The sequence below is a fragment of the Brachionichthys hirsutus genome, chromosome 5 (assembly GCF_040956055.1).
Source record: "Brachionichthys hirsutus isolate HB-005 chromosome 5, CSIRO-AGI_Bhir_v1, whole genome shotgun sequence".
Taxonomy (NCBI): Eukaryota; Metazoa; Chordata; class Actinopteri; order Lophiiformes; family Brachionichthyidae; genus Brachionichthys; species Brachionichthys hirsutus.
The window spans coordinates 14811619-14838751 of NC_090901.1; the positions used below are offsets into that span (position 1 = coordinate 14811619).

Consider the following 27133-nt stretch of genomic DNA (forward strand, 5'->3'; position numbering starts at 1 on the left):
TGAAAAAAAGTAGAGATTACAAAATGCAGATATTTTTATGTTTGGGAGGATATATATATATATATGTATATCCCCCCCTGAGCTGCCACCTTATCGTGGTGGAGGGGTTTGCGTGTCCCAATGATCCTAGGAGCTCAGTTGTCGGGGGCTTTATGCCCCTGGTAGGGTCACCCATGGCAAACAGGTCCTAGGGGAGGGACCAGACAAAGGGTGGCTCAAAAAACCCTGATGAACACAATAAATGGTCCTGGGCTTCCCTCGCCCGGACGCGGGTCACCGGGGCCCCCTCCTGGAGCCAGGCCTGGGGGTGGGGCACGATGGCGAGCGCCTGGTGGCCGGGCCTTCAACCATGGGGCCCGGTCAGGCACAGCCCGAAAAAGCAACGTGGGACCCTCTTCCCGTGGGCTCACCACCCATAGGAGGGACCAGAGGGGTCGGGTGCGATGTGAGCTGGGCGGCAGCCGAAGGCGGGGACCTTGGCGGTCCGACCCTCGGCTCCAGAAACTAGCTCTAGGGACGTGGAACGTCACCTCTCTGGCGGGGAAGGAGCTGGTGTGCGAGGTTGAGAAGTTCCAACTAGATCTAGTTGGCCCCACCGCGACACACAGCAAAGACACCGGAACCACTCTTCTTAAGAGGGGTTGGACTCTCTTCCACTCTGGAGTTGCCACTGGTGAGAGGCGCCGGGCAGGAGTGGCAATACTTATTGCCCCCCGACTCAGTGCCTGTATGTTGGAGTTTACTCCGATAATACATATATATTGTGTGAGAGATTCTAACTGTGTGCGTGTGTGCCTCAGTCAGACCATAGTTCACAATCAGTGACATTGTGTGACAAGGAAAATTTATTAGCCGTTACATACTATGCGATTAAGCAGCCTTTGTACTTGAAATGGACAAAAGTGCTACTGCCAAGTAGCTAGTTTACCACTGTTACATATAAAAAATAAACTAGTGAGTGTCACGGACCAAGGCAGGAAAAAACACAAAGGCACGACAGTAGAGAGTGAATCCAAAACCGGAGCTTTAGTGTTTATTACCGGGTAGTCAGTCCAAACCAGCAGACAGACCCGAAGGGGGGGGTAAAGAGATACAATCCAGGAATCAGGCAGGGTCGAAACACAGGCGGTCAGTCTTGAATGCTGGAAAGTAGGGATCATCGCTAACATTCTGGCAGGGGTGTGGTGTCTGAGTGGAGTATATATAGAGTCCGGGCTGATGACTGATGTGATGCAGGTGATGACGGGAGCACAGGTGACAGGAATGAACTGATTGCAGGAGCACAGGAGAGGGGAAGACGGGGAGAGTTAGTGGGGGAAGGACACAGGCCCGCCTCAAGGTGTGACAGTGAGAGCTCAAAAGTATGTATTATCAGAAAGGTACTTGTTCCTGGACCCCCCCCCCCCCCCCCAGAAAGATGTTCCCATAGTGGCCAACAGTTAAAATGGCAGCAGCATGCTGAAAGGCTACTCATCACGCTATTGTTTATTTTATTACTTTTTCAATTGTTTTTTTTTTTTAATATGTAATATATTTTGATATTATTCTATAGAATTAGGGGGAAAAAACATTTTTCTTAACAAGCTAGCATTGATAGGTTAATTGCGTTTAGCAGGTAAAAGCAATCTTAGACCATTTTGATTACCTGTGAATACAGAATGTTGCTAATGTGTCAAGTGTGTTGTGTTGAGCATATTTATATCATTAGTATCATAACTATCATGTTCAGAAGCCTCTCACTTCATCATCAACACAGTAATGAAATATGTGATTACCTTGACCTCTGAACCGAACAGCTCCACTGCTCTCCAGCTACCGAGCTGGCCAGGTGAGAATATCTAACTACCCTTAGTTTGCAGATTTGTAGATTTTAAAAGCAGATTGAGGTACAGATTGTCTCAGAGAACACAGTTGAGTAAAATTGGCTATTAGATTAATAATTAAACTTCCCCCATTTCCAGATTTTTATTAGAAATGGCTGAGAAAGTATTGTCGGATATGACGAGTACACAAATGAGTACAGACAAGATTTTGAGAGCATCTGATGAATTTTATTGTTTCAGCTGGAGATATATCATATTATATGATACATACAGTGAACATCTCTGCTTTACTCTGCTGCTTCTTTTCCCTGTAAAACAGAAACGGGGTTTGTTGAGCCGATTATTCCACACTTGGACTCTATACTACTGTTGAGCATCTGCCTCATTCTCATTAGTCAAACGATGATGACCATTCCTCACTAAAGTGACAGGATTTATTACCTTGCCAGAGTCGCGGCTCTTTGCTCGCAGCTTGTTGACCTGGGACTCTGCGATGTCAGCGCGCTCTTCAGCCTCCTCCAGCTCATGCTGGACCTTCCTGCACTTGGACAGGTGAACGTTGGCTTGTTCCTCCTGAAATACGAGACAGAGGTACGTTTCATTGTTCGGCGTTGTCCTGACAACTAAAGAAATGTGTTGTGTTTAAAAGAAATGTCTTGTCCTTACCGCTTCCTCAGCCTGCCTCTTGTAGGCCTTCACCTTGAGCTGCAACTTGTCAACCAGATCCTGGAGCCTGGTACCATTTTTCTTGTCCTCCTCAGTCTATAAAAGGTCATTTTTCAGGTTAATGTATATTTAGCAAGACTGCACATGTGCTTGTTAGTTATAAAAGCCATTCTACCTGATATGTGAGCTCCTTCACCCTCCTCTCATATTTGCGGACACCCTTGACAGCATCTGCACCACGTCTCTGTTCAGCTTCAATTTCTGTCTCCAGCTCGCGCACCTACAGAAAACCAGAGAACTGATTATTTAGGATCCTTGTGCATTTAGAATTTTACATTGGCTCAACTGTGCAAACGTTGTTTTTTTTCTCATGGGATTTGGTGCTTTATATTTTGACCTCAACCTAAAATGAGCTGTCTTACTCTAGACTCAAGTTTCTGGAGCTGCTTCTTGCCACCCTTCATGGCCAGGTTCTCAGCCTCATCCAAGCGGTGCTGCAGATCCTTAACAGCAACCTCCAGGTTCTTCTTCATCCTCTCCAGGTGAGCACTAGTGTCCTGCTCCTTCTTCAGCTCCTCTGCCATCATGGCAGCCTAGAGAAAGCAATGCAAGATTTTGTAAAGATCACAAAACAAACATCCATCCATCCATGGAAAATGGAAAAAACAAACTAAAGCAAAAAAACAATCAAAGAAAAAAAAGCTCAAATTTACACATGCTATATAAAGACAAAATTGAAACCTACATCGGTAATAGCCTTTTTGGCCTTGTCCTCTGCATTCCTTGCTTCCTGGACAGTGTCGTCCACTTCACTCTGGATCTGGACCAGGTCAGCCTCAAGCTTCTTCTTGGTGTTCATAAGACTTGTGTTCTAAGGGGTTAAAAGATTGAGTCACTTCAGTCATCGCAGGGAATATCAGATTTTATATAATAATAAAAAACAAAGTGTAATTTTTACAATAATAAAAGAAATGCTGGTTGATCACCTGGGAGTGCAGAAGTCCAACACGCTCACTGGCGTCGACCAGCTCCTGCTCTGCGATTTTGCGGCTTCGCTCGGTCTGTTCCAGACCACCTCTAAGTTCCTCAATCTCAGCCATCATGAGGCCGTTCCTGCGGTCCACCATTGCACCCTGTTCCTTGAGGTCATCCTGAGCTCTGACAGCATCATCAAGGTGCAGTTGTGCATCCTGGTGAAGAACATTAGCCAAATATAAATGCTAATGTTCAGGTCAGGTGATCTGACATTTGTCATTGCAGCCACTGTCTTCTACAATACCTTCAGCTGTGCCTGCACATTCCTCAGCTGCTTCTGGGACTCAGAAGCCTGGCGGTTGGCATGGCTCAACTGAATCTCCATCTCATTCAGGTCTCCCTCCATCTTCTTCTTGATTCTCAGGGCATCGTTCCTGCTCCTGACCTCAGAATCCAGAGTGCTCTGCATGGAATCAATCACTCTCTGGCTGTTTCTCTTGATCTGTTCCATCTCCTCGTCTTTCTCTGCCAGCTTCCTGTCCACCTCACCCTTAATCTGGTTAAGCTCCAGCTGGACACGCAGGATCTTAGATTCTTCATGCTCCAAAGTTCCCTGATGACATCAAAGAATAAAATGTATTTCTGCTTTCAAATATTGCAGAGAACCTTTGTCTATGGTGATTCAGTAACTCTTCCGCGCTTGAATGTACCTCGGCCTCTTCAAGAGCTGTCTGAATCTCAGACTTCTCTGTCTCCACCTGCTTCTTGGATTTCTCGAGCTCATGGATGCTCTTGCCAGTCTCGCCGATCTGTTCAGTCAGATCTGAGATTTCCTCTGCAGAGAGAAACGTGTTTTGACGTTGTTAAAACTTGGTGTGTTCAACCTGTAGTGAATACCAAATGTACATATCGCCCACCTTCAAAAAAGTGTAACTTTAGTTACTATCATTATCGGGTCAGAACTCACGTTGCAGGTTCTTGTTTTCACGCTTCATGGTCTCCAGCTGATCCAGAGCTTCCTCATAAGAGTTCTTCATCTTGAACAGCTCGGTGCTGAGAGAACGAGCCTCCTTCTGAGCTCCCTCGAGCTCTGCCTGGCCCTCCTCATACTTCTGTTTCCACTCAGCCAAGACCTGGACAACACAATTGATTTAGTTCTTCATTTCCATGAATCATTCGGCGCATTGATAAATACATCAGGCGCTTTGATTTACGCCATGTTCACAAGAACATTGTTACCTTGTCAAAGTTCCTTTGCTTCTTGTCCAGGTTGGCAGCCAGTCCGTTGGCCCTCTCCACGTCAATCATGAGGTCCTCCACCTCACTCTGCAGCCTCTGTTTGGTTTTCTCAAGGGAGGCACACTTGGAATTCACTGCCTCAATCTGCTCCTCAGCCTCCTGAAGGCGTTGGGCCAGCTTTTTCCTGTTTTCGTTTGGAAGACACGTGGTTAAGAATCACCGATGAACACAAGCATGTAAAATCGTATGTCAAATGTCGTATTGGGCATTTCCATGAAATGGCTTTTATAGTAATACTTGTGCAGCCAATTGTTTGCTTGAATGTTACTCACTTGGCCTCCTCAAGCTCCTCAGTGCGCTGGATGGCATCAGTTTCATACTTGGACCTCCACTGGGCAACCTCACTGTTGGCCTTGGACATTCCGCGTTGCAGTTCAGTCTTGGCCTCCTGCTCCTCCTCAAACTGTTCCCTGAGCAGATCGCAGTCGTGGCGGGCTGATTGCAGTCCGTGGGCGAGAGCATTCTTGGCCTTGTGTGGAAATAATGTTCAGTTTGTAAAATGTCTAAATGAAGTGCATCAATTGATCAGGAATCCAGAAAAGCATTCTGACCTTAACCTCCTCCTCAACGTGTCTCTTAAGCTCCTCGATCTGCTGTGTGAACGCCTGCTTTCCCCTGGTCAGCTGGGAGACGAGAGCTTCTTTCTCTTCAATTTGACGGCTGAACTCACCTTGTGTGAAAGAAGTCAACGAGAGGTTAATCTACGCTTCTCAGTAATAGGCGACACAAGCTTCACTGATAAGCCGCAGGTACCATTTTCTGTGAGGAGACGAGCTCTCTGTGCACTCATGTCATTAATTTGACGGACATTTTCATCGTTCTTGGTCTTCAGTTCACTCAGTTGGTCCTCAAGGGTACGGCACATCTTCTCAAGGTTTCCCTAAAGAATGACAGTTGGATCGGATGACTGGCCATGTCCAGGTTTCTATAAATAAAGTTTGGTGTTGATATCCTATTTATTCTATTATGTACCTTTGCTTTAGCAACAGCTTCCATGTTGCTGGAGAGGTCATCAATCTCCATCTTGTACTCGCTCTTTTCCTTCTCAAGCTTCTGCTTGACCCGCTGGAGGTTGTCGATCTGCTCTCCCAGCTCAGCGACGCTGTCGGCCTGCTTCTTGCGAAGAGCAGCAGCAGTGGCTTCGTGCTGCAGGGTGGACTCTTCCAGGTCACGACGGAGCTTCTGGAACTCGGCCTCACGCTTCTTGTTCATCTCAATTTGAGCGGCAGTAGCCCCACCAGCCTCCTCCAACCTCTCACTGATCTCCTCCAGTTCTCTGGAGAGGTCGGATCGCTGCTTCTCAACCTTGGCACGAGCAGCACGCTCGGCCTCAATCTCTTCCTCCAGTTCCTCAATACGAGCCTGTTGAATGTGGCTGTCTTGTCATTCAGCACAGTTTAGAATGGGGAACGGTTACAGTCATGCTTTATGTGACATAATAACCTGAAGCTCCTTGATCTTCTTCTGAAGTTGAGCACCCAATGACTGCTCATCCTCAATCTTGCTAAGGAGTTGACTGGTTTCAAAGTCCTTCCTGTCAGAAGTAAAGATACAGTACATTATAGTACAACATAAATTTGACAGTTTCAACAGAAATGGTTCTAAAAATGAGTGCAAGAAGTAACGTTACTTCTTCAGTTTCTCATCAGACTGCTGCTTATCATTCTCAAGATCCATGATGGATTCCTGGGCAAGTTTCAGATCGCCCTCAAGCTTCCTCTTGGCTCTCTCAAGGTCCATGCGCAGCTTCTTCTCTTGCTCCAGAGAACCCTCAAGCTGAACATGAAGACAATTTGTTTTTATTGTCACGTTCCAAAACAGTCTTGCTTTGCTGCTCCATATGTACTTTGGAAACTTACGTCATCCACTTGCTGCTCAAGCTTGGTCTTGGCCTTGGTCAGAGTGTTGACTTTGTCTTCCTCGGCCTGCAGGTCGTCAAGGGTCTGCTGGTGAGCCTCCTGAAGGGCTTTCTTTTCCTTGGTCAGCTTAGCAATGCTCTCATCCTGAGAGGCCATCTCCTCGGTCAGGTTCTTCACCTACGTTTGCAAGAAATCTGAAGTTATTTCAAGAGGCTAAATTCATGTTTCATTATCTTCTGAATCGACTCCTTGTTTCAAACCTTGTTTTCAGTAGCATGTTTCTCTTTCTCTACTTTGGCCAAGGTAAGTTCCAGGTCATCAATATCCTTCTTGAGCTCAGAGCATTCATCCTCCAACTTTCTCTTCTTAGCAGTAAGTTCAGCATTGATTTCCTCTTCATCCTCCAGCCTCTCGGTTGTCTCCTTGAGTTTAGCTTCCATCTGAATCTTGCTCTTGATAAGTCCTTCACACCTTTCCTCGGCATCTGACAGATTCTCTGATTCCTAATTGATTTTATGAAAACAGATGTCAGCACATCATCATTATGAAACACGAGAACGCACCGCTGTCTGTACTTACAGATGCTACTTGCAGCTGCAGATCGTTCTTCTCCTGCAGAAGGGACACCATCTTCTCTTCCAGGTCCTTCTTTTTGGACAGGGCAGTAGCCAAATCTGATTTCATCTTCTCATAGTTCTCCTTCATCTCGGACAGCTCCTTCTCAGTTTCAGCACTCTTCAGCAGAGGCTTGATCTTGTAGTACACCTTCATCCATGGCCAGTGTTTGACATTCATGAATGAGCGCACATTGTACTGGATGGTGTAGATTGCTTCCCTGTGGACAATAAGTTCTTGTTACGGAGAGGAGTTTGACATAAACTAGCATCTTTCATAATTTCTTGTTTCAAACATACCTCCTCTCCGTCATCTTCACAAACTCCTTTCTCATGACGTAACCACGGCAAAGAGCCTGAGTCATGGTGACCAGAGATGCGAGCTTGTCATCTCTCATCTCCTCAAGGGTACCCAGCAGACCGGCCTTGAAAAACACCTGGCCAAATAAAAAGGAAATAAAAAATACTGCATGTCTACATTCCATAATTCCAACGATTAATGCGATCAGATGCATTTGTGCTTCATACTAAATTCTAAAATGCTCTAAAGTCTAAATCATTCCAAACACATGGTGCTGCTTGATATGAGCACTAACGTATAAAAGCTTACCTTTGTGTGTCCAAATCTGTACTGGTCATGATCAACATCAATTGACCCAAGCAACTTCTCTGAAGCTTTCTTGTTGTCAATAAACTGACCCTCAGGAATGACACTGGCATTCAGGACCTTGTACCTTTTATGACAAAGTTAGTGGTCGGTATAAGAATTTCACATTTGCATCACACAGAGATGTTATAAACTATATTAATACCTCTGCTTGAAGTCACCGTAGAGGATTCTGCTGGGGAAACCCTTTCTGCAGATTCTGATACCCTCCAGTACACCATTACACCTCAGCTGGTGGATAACCAGGAAGTTCTCCATCAAACCTGTAAGAAAAGAATTCTAATCACCTCATTGAATAATTAGTCTCTTTACTGAGGCATAGTAAGTCAACCATAGCAACACACTGAAACACACTGTTCTGTATTTTCTACTTGCCTGGAGTCTTTGACTCATTGGGAATCAGGCAGCGCACAAAATGAGGATGGGTGCTCCTCAAGTTTGTCATCAGCTTGCCCAAGTTCTCCTGTAGATCCAAAATGAAACCTTTTTTTTTTACCGGAAATATAACCTTTGTGAGTTTAGAGCAAAATATGTATGTAGTGTTGAACCATACCCTGAACTGTGAAGACACGGTTTGCATAGAACCACCCTTCTTCTTTCCTCCCTTCTTGGCACCACCGGCCTCTGTTGATAATAGTAAGTAGGCGTAAGTTGTTAAAACAGTTGATATAATTATCCTGAACACATGCTTTATACAATGAAATATTTCTCGATGTCATACCCTCAACAACGGGGGGAAAGAGTAAAGCCAGCAGTTTCACTGAGGACTTCTGGTACAGCTGCAACACGGAATCATTCAGAGGATCCTTGTTCTTGTCCAGCCAGCCGCCGACGTTGTAGTCCACGGTGCCAGCATAGTGCACCAGGGAGAAGTGGGCCTCAGCCTTTCCTTTGGCTGGCTTTGGCTTCTCAAATGCCCTGTTTTTGCCAAGATGCTGGTCGTACAGCTTGTTCTTGAAGGATACGTCTGTGGCCTTGGGGAACATGCACTCCTCTTCAAGGATGGAGAAAATACCCATGGGCTTGGGGTGAAAGAGGGACAAATGATCTCAATAAACTCATCATTTAATCAAAATAAGAAGTAAAAATATATCAAGATTACATTATTACCTTTTCAATCAGCTCAATGCAGGCAGCCAAGTCCATACCAAAGTCAATGAACTCCCAGATAATTCCCTCCTTCTTGTACTCCTCTTGCTCCAGAACAAACATGTGGTGGTTGAAGAACTGTTGCAGTTTCTCATTGGTGAAGTTGATGCACAACTGCTCCATGCTGTTGAACTGTGAGGGAATCGATATTCAGAATGAGCTCTTGCAGGTAATGAAATCAACAGTATCACATGAATAGTTTGAAACTAAGCTTACATTAAAGATTTCAAAACCAGCAATATCCAGGACACCGATGAAGTACTGTCTTGACTGCTTGGTGTCCAACATCTGGTTGATGCGGATAACCATCCACAAGAACATCTTCTCGTAGATAGACTTGGCCAAGGCAGTGACAGAGTTGCACACCTGAAGCAAGCAACAACAAATGAGGTTTTATTAGGTGCTTTCCATTGCTTATTGTAGAAAGATTTGGACCACAACATCATAACAATACCGGTATATCTTGATTACCTGAGATACAGTCTGTCCCTTGGTGACATACTCATTTCCGACCTTCACTCTGGGATAGCACAGAGCCTTCAGCATATCAGCAGAGTTCAGACCCAGCAAGTATGCAACCTTGTCAGCCTCTGCAAACATTTGTTGATGGTGTTAATACATGCAGTGTTTCATTGTTTATTTCGAGCTGTTCTCACTCTTAGAGGACATTGAGTGCTCACCCTCTGTGCCATCAGGCTCAGCCTGCTCCTCACGCTGCTTCTGCTTGAACTTCATGTTGCCGTGGTGAAGCACAGCACCAGTCATCTTGTAGATGCTCGCCTTCTCTTCATTAGTGAAGCCCAGGATGTCAATGGCATTCTGTTTTCAAAAGAGATGTCCATACACATGTAATTACTTCAGACAAGTCCTTTTCAAATGTTTTTTGGTATTGTATGTAATTCTCAGAACGTGTTTGAATTTGAATATCACTGACATCAGTGGCTTCCAGCTCAACTTTGTCATCAATGCTGGCTACGGTGATCTGACCCATGCTGCACATGGGGAAGTCGTAGGGGTTGGTTGTGATGAGTGAACTTTCTGCAGATGAATAAAAATGGGATTGTTGTATATTGCAACTTTAAACTGGTTCAATATTGTGTAGAAACTCCATGTTTACCAATCAGCTCGGGCTTGTGGTTGGTCATCATCTGATAGAAGATGTGGTAGCCTCTTTCATCAGGAAGCTGGAATGTCACTCTTGACTTCTCCAGCAGATCTGTAAATGTTTTGTATTGGTTACATCCTGGCCAGGCCTCATCCTGATTGTCTGTATATATACGATTAGGATTATTCCTTACATGTCTCAATATCAGCACTAGCCAGTTTGCCAGTTGTGCCAAAATGGATTCTGATGAATTTACCCTGTTTGGAACAAATACATTTTAAGTCATCCGCATGGGAAGTGTGTAACAATGCATCTCTGAAGAAATGTCTCCATACTTACGAAACGAGAGGAGTTGTCATTCCTCACAGTCTTGGCATTACCGTAGGCCTCCAGCAGAGGGTTGGCTGCAATAATCTGATCCTCAAGTGACCCCTGTAATCAAGGTTAAAAGAGACATCAGAGAATTACTGGATAAATAGTCCATTCTTGTTGATCACAGACTTTAAACCATCATGCAGTCAAATACTCCCACCTTTGATGTATCCTGTTTCTTCTTCTCCCCGCCAACTGAGATTGTTGCAAAGTACTGGATGACACGCTTGGTGTTCACAGTCTTTCCAGCACCAGATTCTCCGCTAGGTGTAGATGCAGACTTGTAATTAATTGATGACGATAACAACAGACAATGACAACAACAACGTTGCTTACGTGATCAAGACGGACTGGTTCTCCCTATCTGTTAAATTGAAAAGAAAGGAATCAGAGCTATGTTTTTCTGCACCAGAAAATCCACACCGTAACAAACTCTTCATTGCTATGATAGTGACTTACCAGTAAGCATGAACTGATAAGCATTGTCAGAGACGGAGAAGATGTGGGGTGGAGCCTCCATGCGCTTCTTGCCTCTGTAGGCAGCTACAACTTCAGAGTCGTATACTGGCAGCCACTTGTAGGGGTTCACGGTGGCACAGAACAGCCCAGAGTAGGTCTGGAGGAGATCACACAGGTTCAACAGTCAACAAGTGTAGTTGGTTTCAGTAGTTATTTCTTTGTTTAGCGTTGGACCGTCTTACGTAGATCATCCATGCTGCATAACGCTCTTTGAGGTTATAAAGCACAGAGGCTTCATTGAGATGGGTCATCATGGCCATGTCCTCAATTTTGTCATACTTGGGAGGGTTCATTGGAGTAACGTCTTCGTCTTTAACTGTCTTCTCCTGAAACAGAATTTGCCAGAATGAAAATGGATCACAGTGAATTAGCATTTGACGCTGACTTCTCAGACGCCAACCTCCTGAGTGTCCAGGACTTTGACCGTGACGTTGCCACCATCTCTCTTGATGATTGTTCCCTTCAAATACAGCTCCTTGGTATCAGTCACATAGCAGGCAGCCTTGGCATCAAAAGGTTTGTTTTGAGCCTCAATCCTCTCCTTCTCTGGTTTCCGGAGGTAAATGGAAGCCTTGCCATATAAGGCCATCTCCGCGTCTGTACTCATGGTGGCGGTTTACTTCTGTAAGGTAATTGCATGTAAAGAGTAAACTTTCTCTCTGCAAAGAATGTAATACATTATTGACGGACGAAAATATTGTCACTGAGAACAACTAAATAGTTACATATGGCAATAATGCAGTATATGTTATCATCATATATGTAATAAGATGAAATAAGAATTCCTCAGCACTTCACTTTTCACATTCCAAACCTTACAGAATTTATTCTTGTGTTAATGCTAACATGTTTTGACAAAACTGAAGATGATTTTAATGTTGCGAGACAGATGAAATGTTTGTACCTGGCCCTCTTGCTGTTAAATTCTGTTCTGCAGTCCTGTACATGATACATACATACATGACAAATGTTCTGTTATTAGTTAAGGTTTCCCATCATCTCTGTTTTAATATTTAAATGTATGTAATGTCAGGCTAATATCTTAATTAAATAATACATCTGAAACCAGTATAGGAGCTTACCACAAGCCGGAGTCTCTACAGGTCGTCTACCACGTACGTCTCTTCACTCCTTCACTCCTTATATTCAGTCTGGCTTGCCGACGTGGTAGAAGTTAAATATGGGACACGTGCAAATATGGTGTCGATGACACTGTAAGTAGACATCTGGCATTGCTAGCATGTAAAGGTTTTACATATTTACCCATCATGTGTTGGATTGTAGTCTGTTAATGCTAATTGTTGTATATTGAAATGATTTTTCCCTTTTTTTGAACTTGAAGACATGATCATTTAATGTACCAAGCTACATATGTAACTGTTTTTGTGCATGAATTGAAGGTGTAGAACAGATTTGAGTTCTATAAAATTATCCATCCATCCATCTTCCACCACTTATCCGGGGCCGGGTCGCCGAGGCCATTATTAGGGACGTGTATCTATTTATTTATTCAATGTATTATTTATAATGGAGGCTTTTAAAAAAAACTGAAGAAAAAAAAACTGTCTTGTAAAATCTGAATTCAATTCACTCACCAAAAATCATAAACGGGTCCGATATGCATTATGAAAAAATTGGTAAAAATAGTAAATTTTAACATCTGCTTGGAGTGCTGGGCGCATGGCGGAGAAGAACTCAGTACATGTATTAGTGGTTACAGGTAAAGGAGGAATCCAGTCATTTTGTCTTTCTCGTGTATTTTTCTGTTAAATTAGTCGACATGTCCCTCGTAGTAGTAGTACGTGTACTCAGGTTGGTGACCATCTTGGGATCTGCTGGAGCCATATGAGAATGAGTCCAGCAGATCCCAGGAATGACATTTGAAGCCTCAGTCGAGAAGAGCCAAGTCCTAGGAACAGCTCAGATCCTGCACAGGACCCTCAAACACACGCACGCACACACACACACACACACACACACAGAGTGTAGTTCCCATTTAAATAATTAGTCTAAACCTTCATCTTGAGCATAATGCATATTTACACACCCAGCTTTCCCGAGCGTGCACTCAATAACCTGCAAGCTTGGGTTTTTGAGTCTCTTACCACTCTCACTGGGGGGTCACGTTGCATTCAATGTTCAATGCTTACAAAGCTAAAGCTAAATATGGGATATAAGCCGAACATGGTCGGGACACCAGCTGACACCGACACGAGTTCAGCATTTGCTGCTGGACATGCATCTAATGTTTCAAGTTTCCATCAGCAAAGGCACGGCTTGAATTGACGCTGATCCCTTTGGTAATTGATAACAATGTGTTCTTGCATACCGTTAATTTATTTGCTCAAATGATTGAAACAGACAAAAAGATTAGAGTTTATCTAATCAGTTTCAGATTTATTTCATTTGCTAATTAAAGACAGTTTTACAATTAAGTACTGTATATGAAATAGAGCTGCACATAATCTCTTAATGTTAATACATAATGAATAATATGTAATTGCTACTTGTAATACGGTGGAAGAGATACGTCTGTGGTATTCACACTCATATGGCAAGCTATTAACACTTTCACTGACTCTGCAAGAGGAGCTTCAAGTCCATTTTTGGCTCTGTGCACATGACTGCATTTTAAATGCCAACCATTCTGGGTGTTGAGCAATGCCATTCCTAAAGTTCATGGTCAATAATGTTTTAATTTGCACTGTGTAAAAAAATAAAAGGTTAATTTTCACCCAACATAATAACTTATTGGTATTTTGATTTATATTCAGAATTACTTTGAAGGGAAAGTTTACCCTCTAATTATTATTGGCACCGCTCTTCGAGTGAATGGCTCCTCTGGGATTCCTTCTGGATTTACTCACTTCCTTGTTAGTCCGGGCTAATAAAATCAGCTGCTGCAGCCAAGCTGAGTCTGAGTGTCACACAGATGTTCTCATGACGTATCCACAAAGCTTCAGGCACATTCTTGGCTCTGGGGCGTGACCAGTTAATATAACTTTCCCCTCTGAGTGAAATGCAGAAATGCTTGTCGTTCAACTTTGTGTTAAAGCCATGCATTCAAAGCACACATGACCTACATCTCATGGGAGGCAAAACGTGAAGGTATTACAGACAAGATGTGGAGAGCATCTGATGAATTTTATTGTTTCAGCTGGAGATATATCATATTATATGATACATACAGTGAAAATCTCTGCTTTACTCAGCTGCTTACTCAGCTGGCCGGGGAGAGGGAAGTCTGGGCTTCCTTGCTTAGGCTGCTGCCCCCGCGACCCGGCCCCGGATAAGCGGATGAAAAAAAGATGAGATGAGAAATGTAAGCATGATATTTACATTTAAATTGTCTTTTAATGTTTCGTTCAAAATAAACATCTAATGCAGGGGTCACCAACCTTTTTGAAGCGGAGGGCTACTTTCTGGGCACCGATTCATGCAAAGGGCTACCAGTTTGATACACACTTCTGAAATAAAACATTTGCTTAATTTACCATTAATCATTAATGATATTCATCTATGTAAATACACTGATCATGTTTAATGATTACTCACACAAATTATTAACAACGTTTTAACAAGGTAGGGGGCAGATTTGACTTGTTCAGAAGTCTTTTATTTTATACAAACTCTTGAGAAACCATGGCTCATGGGCGACTCACAAGGTCCTTGCGGGCACTTTGGCGCCCACGGGCACCGCGTTGGTGACCCCTGATCTAATGAGTAATTTGAGTGGGTTTTCAGAACTAAGTTTATTTGGTTTTCCTGGGTAAATGACTGAGTTATCAATGTACACTGTAGTGCACATCAGGACTTTGCACTTGGGTCTATTTCACGTCTTTCTAGTGGACAGCTCTTTGACAGAGGCAGAGAGAATTCTTATCAGAATCATTGAGGGAGATATTCATTTGTCAGAAGATGAGAGTCCAGTAAGGCAGACAGGAGAGGATGGGAACCCAGAGGTGGATGAGAAAGGTGCAGAGCCAGCAGAAGTGGACCAAGATGTAGGGCCAGATGTAGTGTGCCGTCAGCCATCTGGGCCAAAACCAATATGAAGGGATCTGCATGCAAGATCTGGGAGCCCACAGCAGTACCTCCGGAAGCACATAGACAAAAGACTAATTCAGGACCTGTCCTTCTTTACCAACCAGCGCAGGGTTCAGGATTCAGGGTGTAGTTTGGGCACAACTCCAGGAGAAATCAAATAACTTCATAGGAATCTCTGTGCACCAAAACAAGACTCCCAGTCATACATGATTCCATGACACGTGATCGTCTAGACAAGATCAGGTCTTCACGGAAAGTGATCAATGATCTCGATCTCGATTTTTTTTAAAGGATACTCAAACTACTTTTGCTGAGGAACAGATAACTCAGGGAAAAACATGTCAACCAGTCCTGAATGATTCAAGCGGCGAAGACTTCTCTCCGGAAATCAAGAAAAGGAAAACCCCAGCCAGACGAGAGAATAAGAAAACAAGGTGCAGTCCATTTGCCTGACATGGTCAACAATCCAAGTCGGTTCAGGTGCAGAATGTCTTTGTAAGTTGACCCATGAGTTACTTTTCTAGAATGTTTTTATGGAAATATGTTCAATATGTTTTGATATGCTGCCTATAAAAACGATTTCAGCTGAGCTTTCAGTTTTCTGAACGTATTCTTGAATTTTGTAAATGTTTCAGATCAATTAAGTCCCGTTGTGCACCGAAGTGATTAAAATGAGGTAACAACAAAATAGTCTTTGAAATATGTTTTTTTACTACCTCAATACTTGAATTATATATAAAAACTCAAAATGCTTCCCCCCCTCGTTCTCAGGAGGTAATCTATCTATTTATGATATCCTGCATTTCCTGACACCGTCGCTGCCAAACAGCGCCGGGCTCATGTTACAGCTAAAGTTTCTGCAGCTCATTATACCAGCAATTCATCTCCTCCGTGAATCTCTTCGTAAATACCCCCCCGCCCCCCCGCCTGGCGCTCTCTTTCATAGTGCTGAGATGTCACTGCTGCTCGGAGGTGCCAAATCCTCATGTAGACACCAAAATGTCAGAGCTGTTCTTGGTCTGTAAATGCATATTAGCATTAGTGAATGTTGTGGGGGACGTGGTGTCGGGTGCTGGTGGGACGCCGGGCCGGCCCGCTGTGCCTCTTGCCGCTGCGCTGGCCTTGGTTTCGTCGGCTGTGCTGGTGACGGTTGCTCCCGGGCCCTGGGCTGGTTCTTCTGCGTGTGGCTCTGGGGGGGCCCCGGGGGTCGTTTTCGGGGTGCTGTGGGGGGCTCATGTTGCCGTTGTTGGGCCCGGGATGACTGCCCCGTTCTTAGGTGGAGGTTTCACGCATGCCAGGTCCACCACTCCAGCACCTATCAAAACTGGATTTGAGAGTTAACTCCGCCCACAGATCTCTGAGTCAGTGGAGGTTGCTGGGTCAGTGTTTGTGGCTCTCAATGTGCTCTCCCTCTTTTTCCTTTCCAGACTTTCCTCTAGAGCAGGGGTCGGGAACCTTTTTGGCTGAGAGAGCCATGAACACCACGTATTTTTAAATGTAATTCCGTAAGAGCTGTACAATATGTTTAAAACTAAATATAAGTAAATCTGTGCTTTTTATATAATAACACTTTTAAAGTACAATAAGTCTCTGAATTATTTTTAATAACATTGTTATGCTGCTGCTAACCAATGATGGATATTTCTTACCATTAATGCTGCTGCACGGTTTTGCTGAAAACTTTGTGATTACAAAGTGAAAAGTACGATTCTCCTCATCTTTTTTTCTTTCAGCCATCTTCTCAAAAGGGTTTCTAAAGTTAGCGAGCTGACAACGCGATTAAAACAAGGGAAGTTTACTTCCTGATATCACAACCGGCCGTTGGACGGACCCTTTTGCACATCAACCGCTATTTTTGACAGCGAAATACAGGAACCCACTTGAACAGTGTCTCTTGACGATTGATAGATAGATAAATAGATAGATAGACACAACGACATGTATGTTTGCCACTTTCTCACTGAAATGGCTGGTTTGACACTGTTTTTGAACGCACATCGACTCGTTATTAATTGGCGTTTGTCCCCTTTCCCAGTGAGAAAAACTTTGTCTGATGGCTGCCTCATAGCGAACCGGCTTTCTAGTCGCCGGTTTGCTCTTTCGCAAAGAAACAACGAAACAATTATTTTTATAATTAAAGATTTGTCTGCGAGCCAGATGCAGCCATCAAAAGAGCCACATCTGGCTCCCGAGCCATAGGTTCCTGACCCCTTCTCTAGAGCAGTGGTCCCCAAACTACGGCCTGCCTCCACATTTGACCCCGCCCCCTGAACAATACCAGAGCCAAAAAAAAAAGATAAATAATATATATATATATATTATTATTATTACATACATACATCATGAGTAGCCGGTGGGGGATCAATCATGGTATGGGGTGCATTTAAGAAGGGTCATTAATTCAATATTTTCTTTCCTAAAAATAATATTGATATTGGAGAATATATTAGTATTCTGAAGAAAAGCATTCTTCCTTTCATTTGGGACAATTTTAATGATCACATACGACCAGAAAGTTAATGTTCCATGGACTTGTTTTCTGAGACGAACCCGGAAAGGGTTATTTGGTTATTATTTATTGTAATAATAGTGTTATTATTTATTTCCTGACTTTTTTTCTGTGAAGAAAGGGTTATTTGGTTATTATTTATTGTAATAATAGTGTTATTATTTATTTCCTGACTTTTTTTCTGTGAAGAAAGGGTTATTTGGTGGCTGTCTGGAAAACAGTAAATGTAGGCCCCCCTGCCATCGTCACACTGTTCCTGTACAAACTGACCCCGGCCCCCCATCAGAGAAGGGAGACGTTATGTGGCCCTCACAGGAAAAGGTTTGGGGACCCCTGCTCTAGAGACTGATGAGAATCTGGTATTTTGGGATAATTTTTGGTTATGGTTGGATGAAAGGGATAGAATCAATGAGCACAAATAAATCCATTGCACTTTCTTTTCAGAACACTGTGTATTTGTCACTTTTCGTTTGTTCATGTTATATGTTTTATGTCTCACTTTGGTGTGTACAGCCCTCTACGGCGCAAAGCAGGAAATAAAACTAATAAAATATCATAGGCTAGTCTGCCAAGAGGGCAGGTGACGGTCACAATCACTATAAAAATAACATTTCATAAAACTAGCAGTGACTGACGTTGTGTATGTTGTCACTGTTGAGCACAAATGCAGACCAAAAAAAAAGGGATCGCCTCATTGTCTTTGGTCGTCATGGCAACAGTGCTGTGCTGTGGTCTTCGATCCTGTCCTCAACTGTTTAACAGAGAAAGGTCTATTCCCCCCCATCATCAGAAGTGGTTTATTGCCATTGTCAGTGAGGGTTCACAGACTAGGAACGTTGCTCGGTGAAGTCGTGCTACATCTAACATTAAGGACAAAATACAAAGACCATACAGGTACAGACATCAACAGCAGCTGGAGTGGTTACACAGATGTGTACTAGCAGCAGTAAACTATCGTCATCACGCAGTGCAAATGGAAAAGTGCAAGTTGTATTCAGGAGTCCGGGACAGAATTATTAAGTGTTCATTATTCTTACGGCTGAGGGAAAGAAGCTGTTCTTGTGGCGGGAGGTTCTGGTCCGGATGGACCGTAGCCTCCTGCCTGAGGGGAGAGGATCAAAGAGACCATGTCCAGGGTGGGAAGGGTCGGCTGTGATCCGACCTGCACGCCTCCGAGTCCTGGAGACATACAGGTCCTGGAGCGATGGCAGCTTGCAGCCGATCACCTTCTCCGCAGCACGTACAATGCGCTGCACTCTGTGTCTGTCCCTGGTGGTGGCGCCAGCGTACCACACGGTGATGGAGGAGGTGAGGACGCACTCCACGATGGAGGTGTAGAACTGCACCAACATCTGGGTTGGCAGCTTGAGTTTCCTCAGCTGCCGCAGGAAGTACATCCTTTGCTGAGCCTTCTTGATGAGGGAGCTGATGGTCGGCTCCCACTTGAGGTCCCGGGTGATGGTGGTGCCCAGGAAGCGGAAAGAGTCCACGATGGAGATGGGGGTAGGGGAGTATGTGAGGGCGAGGGGGGGCGGTGGGGCTGTGACTTTCCTGAAGTCGACAATCATCTCCACTGTTTTCTGGCTGTTCAGCTCCAGGTTGTTGCTGCTACACCAGGACACCAGCCGGTCCACCTCCCTCCTGTAGGCCGACTCATCACCGCCCAAGATGAGCCCGATGAGGGTGGTGTCGTCCGCAAACTTAATCAGTTTGACGGACTGATGGCCAGAGGTGCAGCAGTTGGTGTACAGGGAGAAGAGCCAGGGGGAAAGTACACAGCCCTGGGGGGATCCGGTGCTGATAGTCAGGGTGTCCGAGACCGTAGACCCCAGCCGCACATGCTGCCTCCGCTCCGTCAGGAAGTCGGTGATCCACCAGCAGAGGGAGTCGGGCACGTCGAGCTGGAGCAGCTTGTCCTGGAGCAGTCCCGGGAGGATGGTGTTGAACGCAGAGCTGAAGTCCACAAACAGGATCCTGGCATAGGTTCCTGGGGAGTCCAGATGCTGCAGGATGAAGTGGAGGGCCAGATTGACTGCGTCGTCTACAGACCTGTTGGCTCGGTAGGCGAACTGCAGCAGGTCCAGGAGGGGGGCGGTGAGGGTCTTCAGATGGTGGAGAACCAGGCGCTCAAAAGACTTCCTGACTATAGATGTCAGCGCTATCGGTCTGTAGTCATTAAGTCCTGTGATCCTTGGCTTCTTGGGGACAGGAACAATGGTGGAGGACTTGAAGCAGGCTGGCACATGACAGGACTCCAGGGAGGTGTTAAAGATGTCTGTGAAGACTGGAGTCAGCTCACTGGCACAATGTTTCAGGGTGGGGGGGGAAACATTGTCCGGCCCCGCAGCTTTACGGGGGTTCAGCTTTGTGAACTGTCTGTGCACATCCTGCTCCTGGATGCAGAGGACAGTGGGGGTGGGGGGAGAGTCTATGGAGGCATTTGGCGGTTTGCCCTCGATGTTGTGGGTGGAGGAGGGGGTGACTGGAGGGGTGTGGGGGGCTGGTTGGTCAAAGCGGCAGTAGTGCATGTTTAAGCGCTGGGCAAGCGGCAGGTCGTTCAGAGCTCGGGGGGCTTTGGGCTTGTAGTTGGTAATGGTCCTCAGGCCCCTCCAAACTGCTGCAAGGTCATTGGCAGAGAACTGCTGCTGGAGTCTGCGTGAATATACTGATTTAGCGTTCTTCAGCTCCCTGCTAAACCTGTACTTCACCTCCTTGTAGCTGTCTCTGTCTCCGCTCCTGCGTGCTGCCTCTTTCTCACGTCTGATCTGGCTGAGCTTCGGCGTAAACCAGGGCTTGTCGTTAGCGTAACTCACCCTGGTGCGCGTTGGTACAATGCGCTCCTCATTGTAGCTGATCCATGAGGTCACCGTGTCCGTGTACTCGTCCAGGTTATCCGTAGCAGCCCTAAATCATAGCAGCAGTAGCACAGAGTTCCTGATAAAGTAGCAGCCTTTCGAATTGTTTGTCTCATGGTCACTTCCTCTAATTGGCATCTTTAAATTTAGGCCCATTTGAGATTAGTCTGCGCACTAATTGAGTTTTTCCAGTAGCATCGGAGTCCTTGGACTAAAATTCTCTAGTATGATCCTGATGCTTTTGGGAGATGCGTTACTCAAAGCAGATAAAAGTGGCCTCTGGGCCTTGGCAGGCATATGTGCCCTATGAATACTGTGCCACTGTCCAGCTGGCCAGTACTTGTGTGGTACTTGTGCCAGGCACGTAGTAAAGCGTGCCATTCACTCAAAACATACCTGCCATTTTATTGGGCTGTCATCGCCTTGTTGTGGCGAGCAGCTTCTTCCTCTACTGCAGCGGTCCCCAACCTTTTTCCTGCCACGGACCGGTTTCATGCCGGGCTATTTCTTCGCGGACCGGGGGGGGGGGGGGTAATTAAATTTAAAAAGAGGAATATAATCTTACCAATAAACTTTATATTATGCGCTTGCATTTATTTAATAGTTACACAATATCTACTCACCATAAATTGTGATCCCAATAATTACTTTCATAAATTCCATATTCTTGTTTTTTAATCCAGGGTTCTTGGTCTCTGTGCCGAAGAAGTTTTGAACCTTTCTTTAACGAAGCTAATCAGCTGTTGATAAACCCGCGTTTTAAGTCTGACTCTTGGTTTCTCTTCTTGGAGGTCATCACCTCCTCTTCTTCCTCCTCAGATAGATTTTTCTCCTTAGCAAAGAAGCTCTCCAAAGACTTTTGTTTTTTTTAATTAATTTTTGCGAGTTCACGGCTGTTTTTCTTTAGCAACGTATCAAGAGGTGATTGTTACGTTGGAGAAAATCCGGTCGTTTTTCAAAATAATAATAGATGCTAATAATCAATACAACGGAAATTGTATAAATTAGTTCTTCTTTCTGTGCGGCCCGGTAACAAATGCCTCACGGGCCGGTACCGGGCCGCGGCCCGGCGGTTGGGGGCCCCTGCTCTACTGGACCATGATGGACGCCGCTGGGCCTTCACGGGGTAGCACCACAGTTACGTATTCATTGCGTACGTTATGTGTGTATATAATGATGTATGTATGTGTGTGTGTTTGTCCTCAAGTCGATCCAAGAACCTAATCAGTCCGGAGACAAACTACTGGAGGCTTTGAGCAGCTGCTGTCGCCTGGAGGAGCTCAGGTAAGGACGTGCGGCTGATTGCTGGGCCGCAAACAGCAGAAGAAGGCAATAATTTAGTCACTGCAGTCGTTTCATCAGGGTCCAAATGGATGAAGACTGATGCAGTCAGCCTGGAGGAGGTGGACTAACTTCGACCTTTGCATGTAGTTGTCCATTTCTGAGACAGACGATAGCGCCAACACGGGAGAAGACGCAGGAGACGAGGACGGAAGGTGGTGACTACCTGAACTGAACCAGGGAAGCTAGCTAGCAGCGCTTGGTGATTTAGCGCCAGCATCTGGAAGTTGCTCGCAGGTTTGCTCGTGTCTCGGGAAACTTGTATGTCTAGGTATTACTGTGCATGTGTGACAGGCATGATGGACGGCTTAGAGACAGTGGTGAGGACAGCCATGATGGACGGCTTAGAGACAGTGGTGAGGACAGCCATGATGGACGGCTTAGACAGTGGTGAGGACAGCCAAGATGGACGGCTTAGACAGTGGCTACCTATGGAGCTGTCCAGTGCTGATCCTGATCATCATATGTAACCGGCTACATATGGCGCTCAGCAAAAATATCATCCAACACAAGTTATGGCATTAACTTTGTTCAAAACTCTTTTGTCACAGCTGAGAGGAGCAGAACTGCAGAACAACCAACAAATGTGGGCTGTTAAGAACACGTGTGACAGATGCAGCATTTTACAAAAACAAATGTCTGCACACAGCTCACGCGGGCCACAAAAAATTACTTGGAGGGCCACATTTGGCCCCCGGGCCTTGAGTTTGACACATGTGCCGTAGGGTATCTTGTCAGTGCTTGAAGTCTACCATAAGAGTAGTCACATGATGGGTGACATCATAGTCTGGGGCTCAACTCAAGAATGTAGTGCGATACGATACACTTTATTTATGCATACAGATAAGATCCTCTGGAAATTGAGAGCGAGAGATTCTCTCAAGACAGGACAAAATAACATAGTTTAAATATTTATTGATCAAAAGACATCCTTCCGTTACGTTTTGGGGATAACTGTGCTGCACGAGACGTCCTGCGGTGACACAATGTGACAGTCTGAACAACAAGTTCTAATTCCTAACGGAATCATCTCACACACAATGGATTAAATATTAAATTGCATTAAATTAAACTTGTTTCATTTAACTATTCTAGTTTCAGAAAGAACTAGAGTCTAGTTACTAGACGAAAGACTGAGACAAGACAAATCAGAGACCTAAAGACAATGTGAGTTGGGAGTGAAATCATTTACCTTTGTGGGAGATGTGAGTGAAGAGGGGGTGAAGCAAAAAGGATGTGGAACAACATGGATAGACCAACTAACAAAGGATAGGTTAGAGACGGTTCCTAAGGGAACGGGGTTCCTCGGGATGGTCACCTGTCTCGCGACGTTTGTCCCACAAGTCAACGCAGTCAGCTCCTCTCAGGAGTCTTCTTGCACAAAAGAATGGGATGGATTTGGTCCCATGTACAAGAACAATGTTTTCTAAAAACTGAAAGAGACTCTGACACATGAGCCAATGTTAAAGTCACATACTACATGCTCATATGCTGCCCTCTAGTGGTTCGAACGGGTGTTGCAGCCAATAAGGCGCTGGACGTTTTCAACTGTCTTGAGGCAGGAACTCGTTAAGTATAATTTCTAGTCACTAGTTATCAACCAAATAACTGAACACACTGATGAACGCAAACGAACAGACACACTGGTCTGGAAGAAAGATCCATCTTTTTGATTGAAGTAGGAAGTAAAGGATCAATGAGAGGAGAATCATGGAGCTCTTTGAACCGTTTGATCTTCACTACGGTGGAAACAAAGTAACTGAATGACCAGAAAGATAACAGAAGGGTTAAGTTGGTTTCCTCAACTTCATTTGAAGAAGCAGTGTAATTTAAAGGGCTGGACGTCCATCTGGTACAAATACTATACAGTATTGGGACACTTTTACGATTTGGTTTCTACTATTTTAATTTTTTTTACATATCGATTGTACCGAATTTTGCACAAATAACTCTGCTACACTCAATGACAGATGTTTGCTAAAATACTGTATTACATATTTGTTACCATATTGGACTAATGTCATTTTTTATGTAAACGTTTATTTCACGGGATAGCCGAAATAATTTATTTGACAAAGCCTTATTGTTCATGTTGAAAAAGTTTGTCTGCTGATCCTCCTTATTTCTCGACAGTCCAGCGATTGTCCCACCCATGTAGGATTTTGCTGGTTCTGGTGTCTCCAGTCATAAACTTCACGATGATTACCCAGTAGTAGTAATCAGGTTGATCAACTTGAAGGCCGAAAAGGTCATTTTGATTGGATTGTTCACACAGGCTTGTATTGTACAGGAGTCTATCCATTTTCTTTCTTTTCTAGATTAACTCTTGCTAATATCTGGAATTAGAGGCCACTTGCCAAATATAACTTTAATGCCTGATAAAAAAACTAATGTTTTTTTCATAAAAACTAATTGAAAGTTTGACATTAAAGAAATGACCAGATGTTTGAAAAGGTGATTACTACCAACTCAATGAATTATTGATCATTTTGAATTAGAAAACAGAGGAAGAGGAAAAAACCCTTTTCTTTCAGTGACTTGAATGAGTTCTCCAGCAATGTGTCTAAACCCGTCTACCAAGTCTCATAAAAATAAATGAATAGCAACGTTGATCAAAGTCAAACGCAAAAAAATAACAACAAAACACTGCGACGGAAATGCTTTGAATCTGCTTGACAGCCGTGCTTTTATTTTGTAGGTCAATGTACCATTCATCCGGTTGTAAGGTAGCTCCGTTAGCTTGACCGAGCTTCGACTGTCAGCTGCGCTGAGAGGAGAGAGCAGCGCTCAGGTGGAGGAGAGGATGATTTACTGATTTACTATCCACACACTGTTGCGCCTTTCAGGATGAAAATATCAACCCCAGTTTGTTAGAAGAAGAAAAGAAGAAGAAGCTTTGCGTGCTTTTATTCTTCCTCTGTTTGAGGAAACTGTCACCTGGAAAGGCGCGAAGAAGTTAGACGTCATTTACTGAGGTGAGCGTGATGTCAGTTAAAACCAAGTGTACTTCTTTGCCGTGCATGTGTGGAGATTTAGCCGTTAGCCACGCGTGGGTATTCACTGAGACCGTGGAAGATGTTAGCGACACGCTGAATGTTAAAGGACCCCCCCCCCCCCCGATGGTTACGCTCCATCGTTTCTGTTGGTCTCTCTGACACAAATCCTGAGGAGAGGGACCCTCCTTTACAAGTATGAGACTCACTTAGTGCCACCTGCAGCCAGGCGCCCTCCCTCCAGCAGTCGCCCGGGTCAGGATGCACAGAGACCTGGATATTGGGCTCTGGCTTCGGGCTGCTGCTGGAAATCATCACCTCAAACCGTGCAGCCAAAGTTTCACCTGACTGGACGACATCGCATCAGGGGAACAAACGCCGGCACACTTTGACGCGTTAGAAGCTGCAGGATGCTCTCTGCTTTTCATCATCTCATTTATAAGCGTCATCGTTTCTGCTTTCAGCCGTTCGTCCGTGATCAGTGAGCGATGGGGTACAACGTGACCCCCCAGTCCAGCTGTCACCACCAGTGAATGACTGAGAACATGAATGAGCACATCACTGGTGCCTCGAATGCACCACCACTACCGGCGTGACATCACAGACGCAGAACGGGAGGCGCACGCTGCTCATGACACCTTAGTATCTTAGCAACAGACAGCATCCGTTTAGCGTGTGGGAACAGAACCGCCTTCCTGAACATGGTGCTGTTCATTTGTCCCCCATGTGACAGAAGCCATTACTGACAGCGCCTGAACGACGAGCTCAGAAGCTTCACTTTTTATATCACTCAGAAAGTGAATTCTATCGCCGCCTTTTCTCTTTGTCTTCTGCTTCTGGCCAGAGGCTTCTCCATTTTGTAGGTTCTGTCGTTGATCTGGGCTCAGGGCATCAAATGATGTGTGTGTGTGTGTGTATTATTGGAGTTGTCAGAGGGCACCAAACCTGTATTCATCATTTATTGTGAGGACTCACAATCGGTGTGTTTTTGATTTTAAGCCTCTGTGTTTCTAGCCAGCCACCGTTTAGTCTGAACTGCACTCTTTAAAAAGCCACAGTTCTCTTATTGTCATTTTCATTTACGTATTATTTTCATTAAGTTCTGTTTTTTTTTTCTTGTAATATACTGTATATAAAAACAAACATTTAGCCTAAATGGCTTCCTCTGTAATCCGGGTCCGTCTGGAGAGAAATGCACAAATGAAATGCACAGGATGAAGGGACCACACTGTTGGTGTGTTCCCTTCATCCTGTGATCTTCTTACGCTGCGATCCGGATGACTTTCAGTGTGAGACACACACAGACACACACTTTACCAGACCAAACATGGTAGTTATTCTGGTCTCCAGCCATGTATGTAACAAAAAGAGAACAAAATTCACAGAACCCACAATCAAAATCAAAATAAATAAAAATGATGACATGATGTAAAAAAGAAAAATCAGAATGCAATAATTTACAAATTCAGTTGACTCGAGTACGGAGATGAGCTGCGTTCAGACCAATACATCTGAATATTTCTTGTAAATAGATTCTCAATTCTAAATGTGATGCCGGTGAGAGACGTGCTTGTCATCGTATTGCGTCACTTTTCTCAACTAAACTCATATTTTTAGGATGTGAATTTTATCTGTGTGAATTTTGTTCCGTTGTGGGATTATTTGAATGCTAGGAAATGTTGGACTATTTACCACACAGATTTTTGATGAACGTCCACATCTTTGTTTGTGAAGCTGCTCCTTTCATACACACACGTATCCGGCGTTTAAAAAAACAAAAACGAATATCCTTCCTCCTCCGCTTCAAAAAAATAACTGCATCCACACAACCTTGTGTAAAGAAAAAACCTCCATCCACACCGAGCCGCATAAGAGCACATTGTGTAGTTCCCCAAGCCCTATCCAATCAGAACGCTCCGTCTCCCTTTTATTGGTGTGGAACGACAAGGAGGCAGAATCGCTGCTAAATGTAGTTTTGGATTATAAAGTCAACATGTAAGCAATAAACGCTAAGTTTTGAAGGTATCCGTGTTTACGTTCAGAAACAGCACGGATACCTTCAAAGAAGTTCTCCAAATGCTGAATGGACCAGGGACCCTGTATTAGAGCACAGCAACCTAGCGTGTGACGGTAAACCAGCTACTTCTGGTTGTCGTGGGTTCTAAATGTTGTCTCTTAGTGCTTCTGTCATCTAATATGGGTCCAAGAAGGTAGAAGCTCATTCTGTGCTTGGTTCCAGAAGTTATCCAAAGGTACGAAACGTCAGGCTGCGGTGACTTTCATTGTACTTATTTGCTGGCGTGTTCTGTCCTCCAGGGTGATCAGCCGTGAGCTCACACC

General features: G+C 44.5%; 1 protein-coding gene across 1 annotated transcript; it reads right to left on the reverse strand.

Annotated features, from left to right (window-relative positions):
• Positions 1–2029: 2029 nt before the first annotated feature.
• On the reverse strand, positions 2030–12156 carry LOC137894426 (myosin heavy chain, fast skeletal muscle-like). The gene is made up of 41 exons (XM_068739904.1): positions 12131–12156; positions 11953–11987; positions 11449–11670; positions 11231–11374; positions 10989–11145; positions 10866–10893; positions 10690–10792; positions 10497–10589; positions 10351–10414; positions 10170–10268; positions 9987–10090; positions 9733–9871; positions 9524–9642; positions 9269–9418; positions 9014–9184; positions 8625–8925; positions 8457–8527; positions 8279–8366; positions 8049–8166; positions 7847–7970; positions 7537–7673; positions 7202–7457; positions 6883–7125; positions 6623–6799; positions 6394–6539; positions 6207–6297; positions 5736–6125; positions 5517–5643; positions 5315–5433; positions 5036–5232; positions 4704–4887; positions 4432–4597; positions 4175–4299; positions 3769–4077; positions 3476–3679; positions 3235–3360; positions 2912–3082; positions 2665–2769; positions 2490–2585; positions 2265–2396; positions 2030–2131 (listed from the first exon to the last, which is right to left on the reverse strand). The coding sequence occupies exons 3-41, from the start codon at positions 11653–11655 to the stop codon at positions 2111–2113; spliced, it is 5802 nt and encodes a 1933-aa protein (XP_068596005.1). The 5' UTR covers positions 11656–11670; positions 11953–11987; positions 12131–12156; the 3' UTR covers positions 2030–2110.
• Positions 12157–27133: the final 14977 nt, after the last annotated feature.

Bases quoted from the DNA above. Each gene is read 5' to 3' on its own strand.
- LOC137894426 (XM_068739904.1), bottom strand. From the start codon at position 11,655: ATGAGTACAGACGCGGAGATGGCCTTATATGGCAAGGCTTCCATTTAC. The intron at 9,185-9,268 runs GTAAGCTTAGTT...ATTCCCTCACAG, and splicing joins CTGGTTTTGAAATCTTTAAT to TTCAACAGCATGGAGCAGTT. The intron at 8,528-8,624 runs GTATGACATCGA...TATTATCAACAG, and splicing joins CTTTCCCCCCGTTGTTGAGG to AGGCCGGTGGTGCCAAGAAG.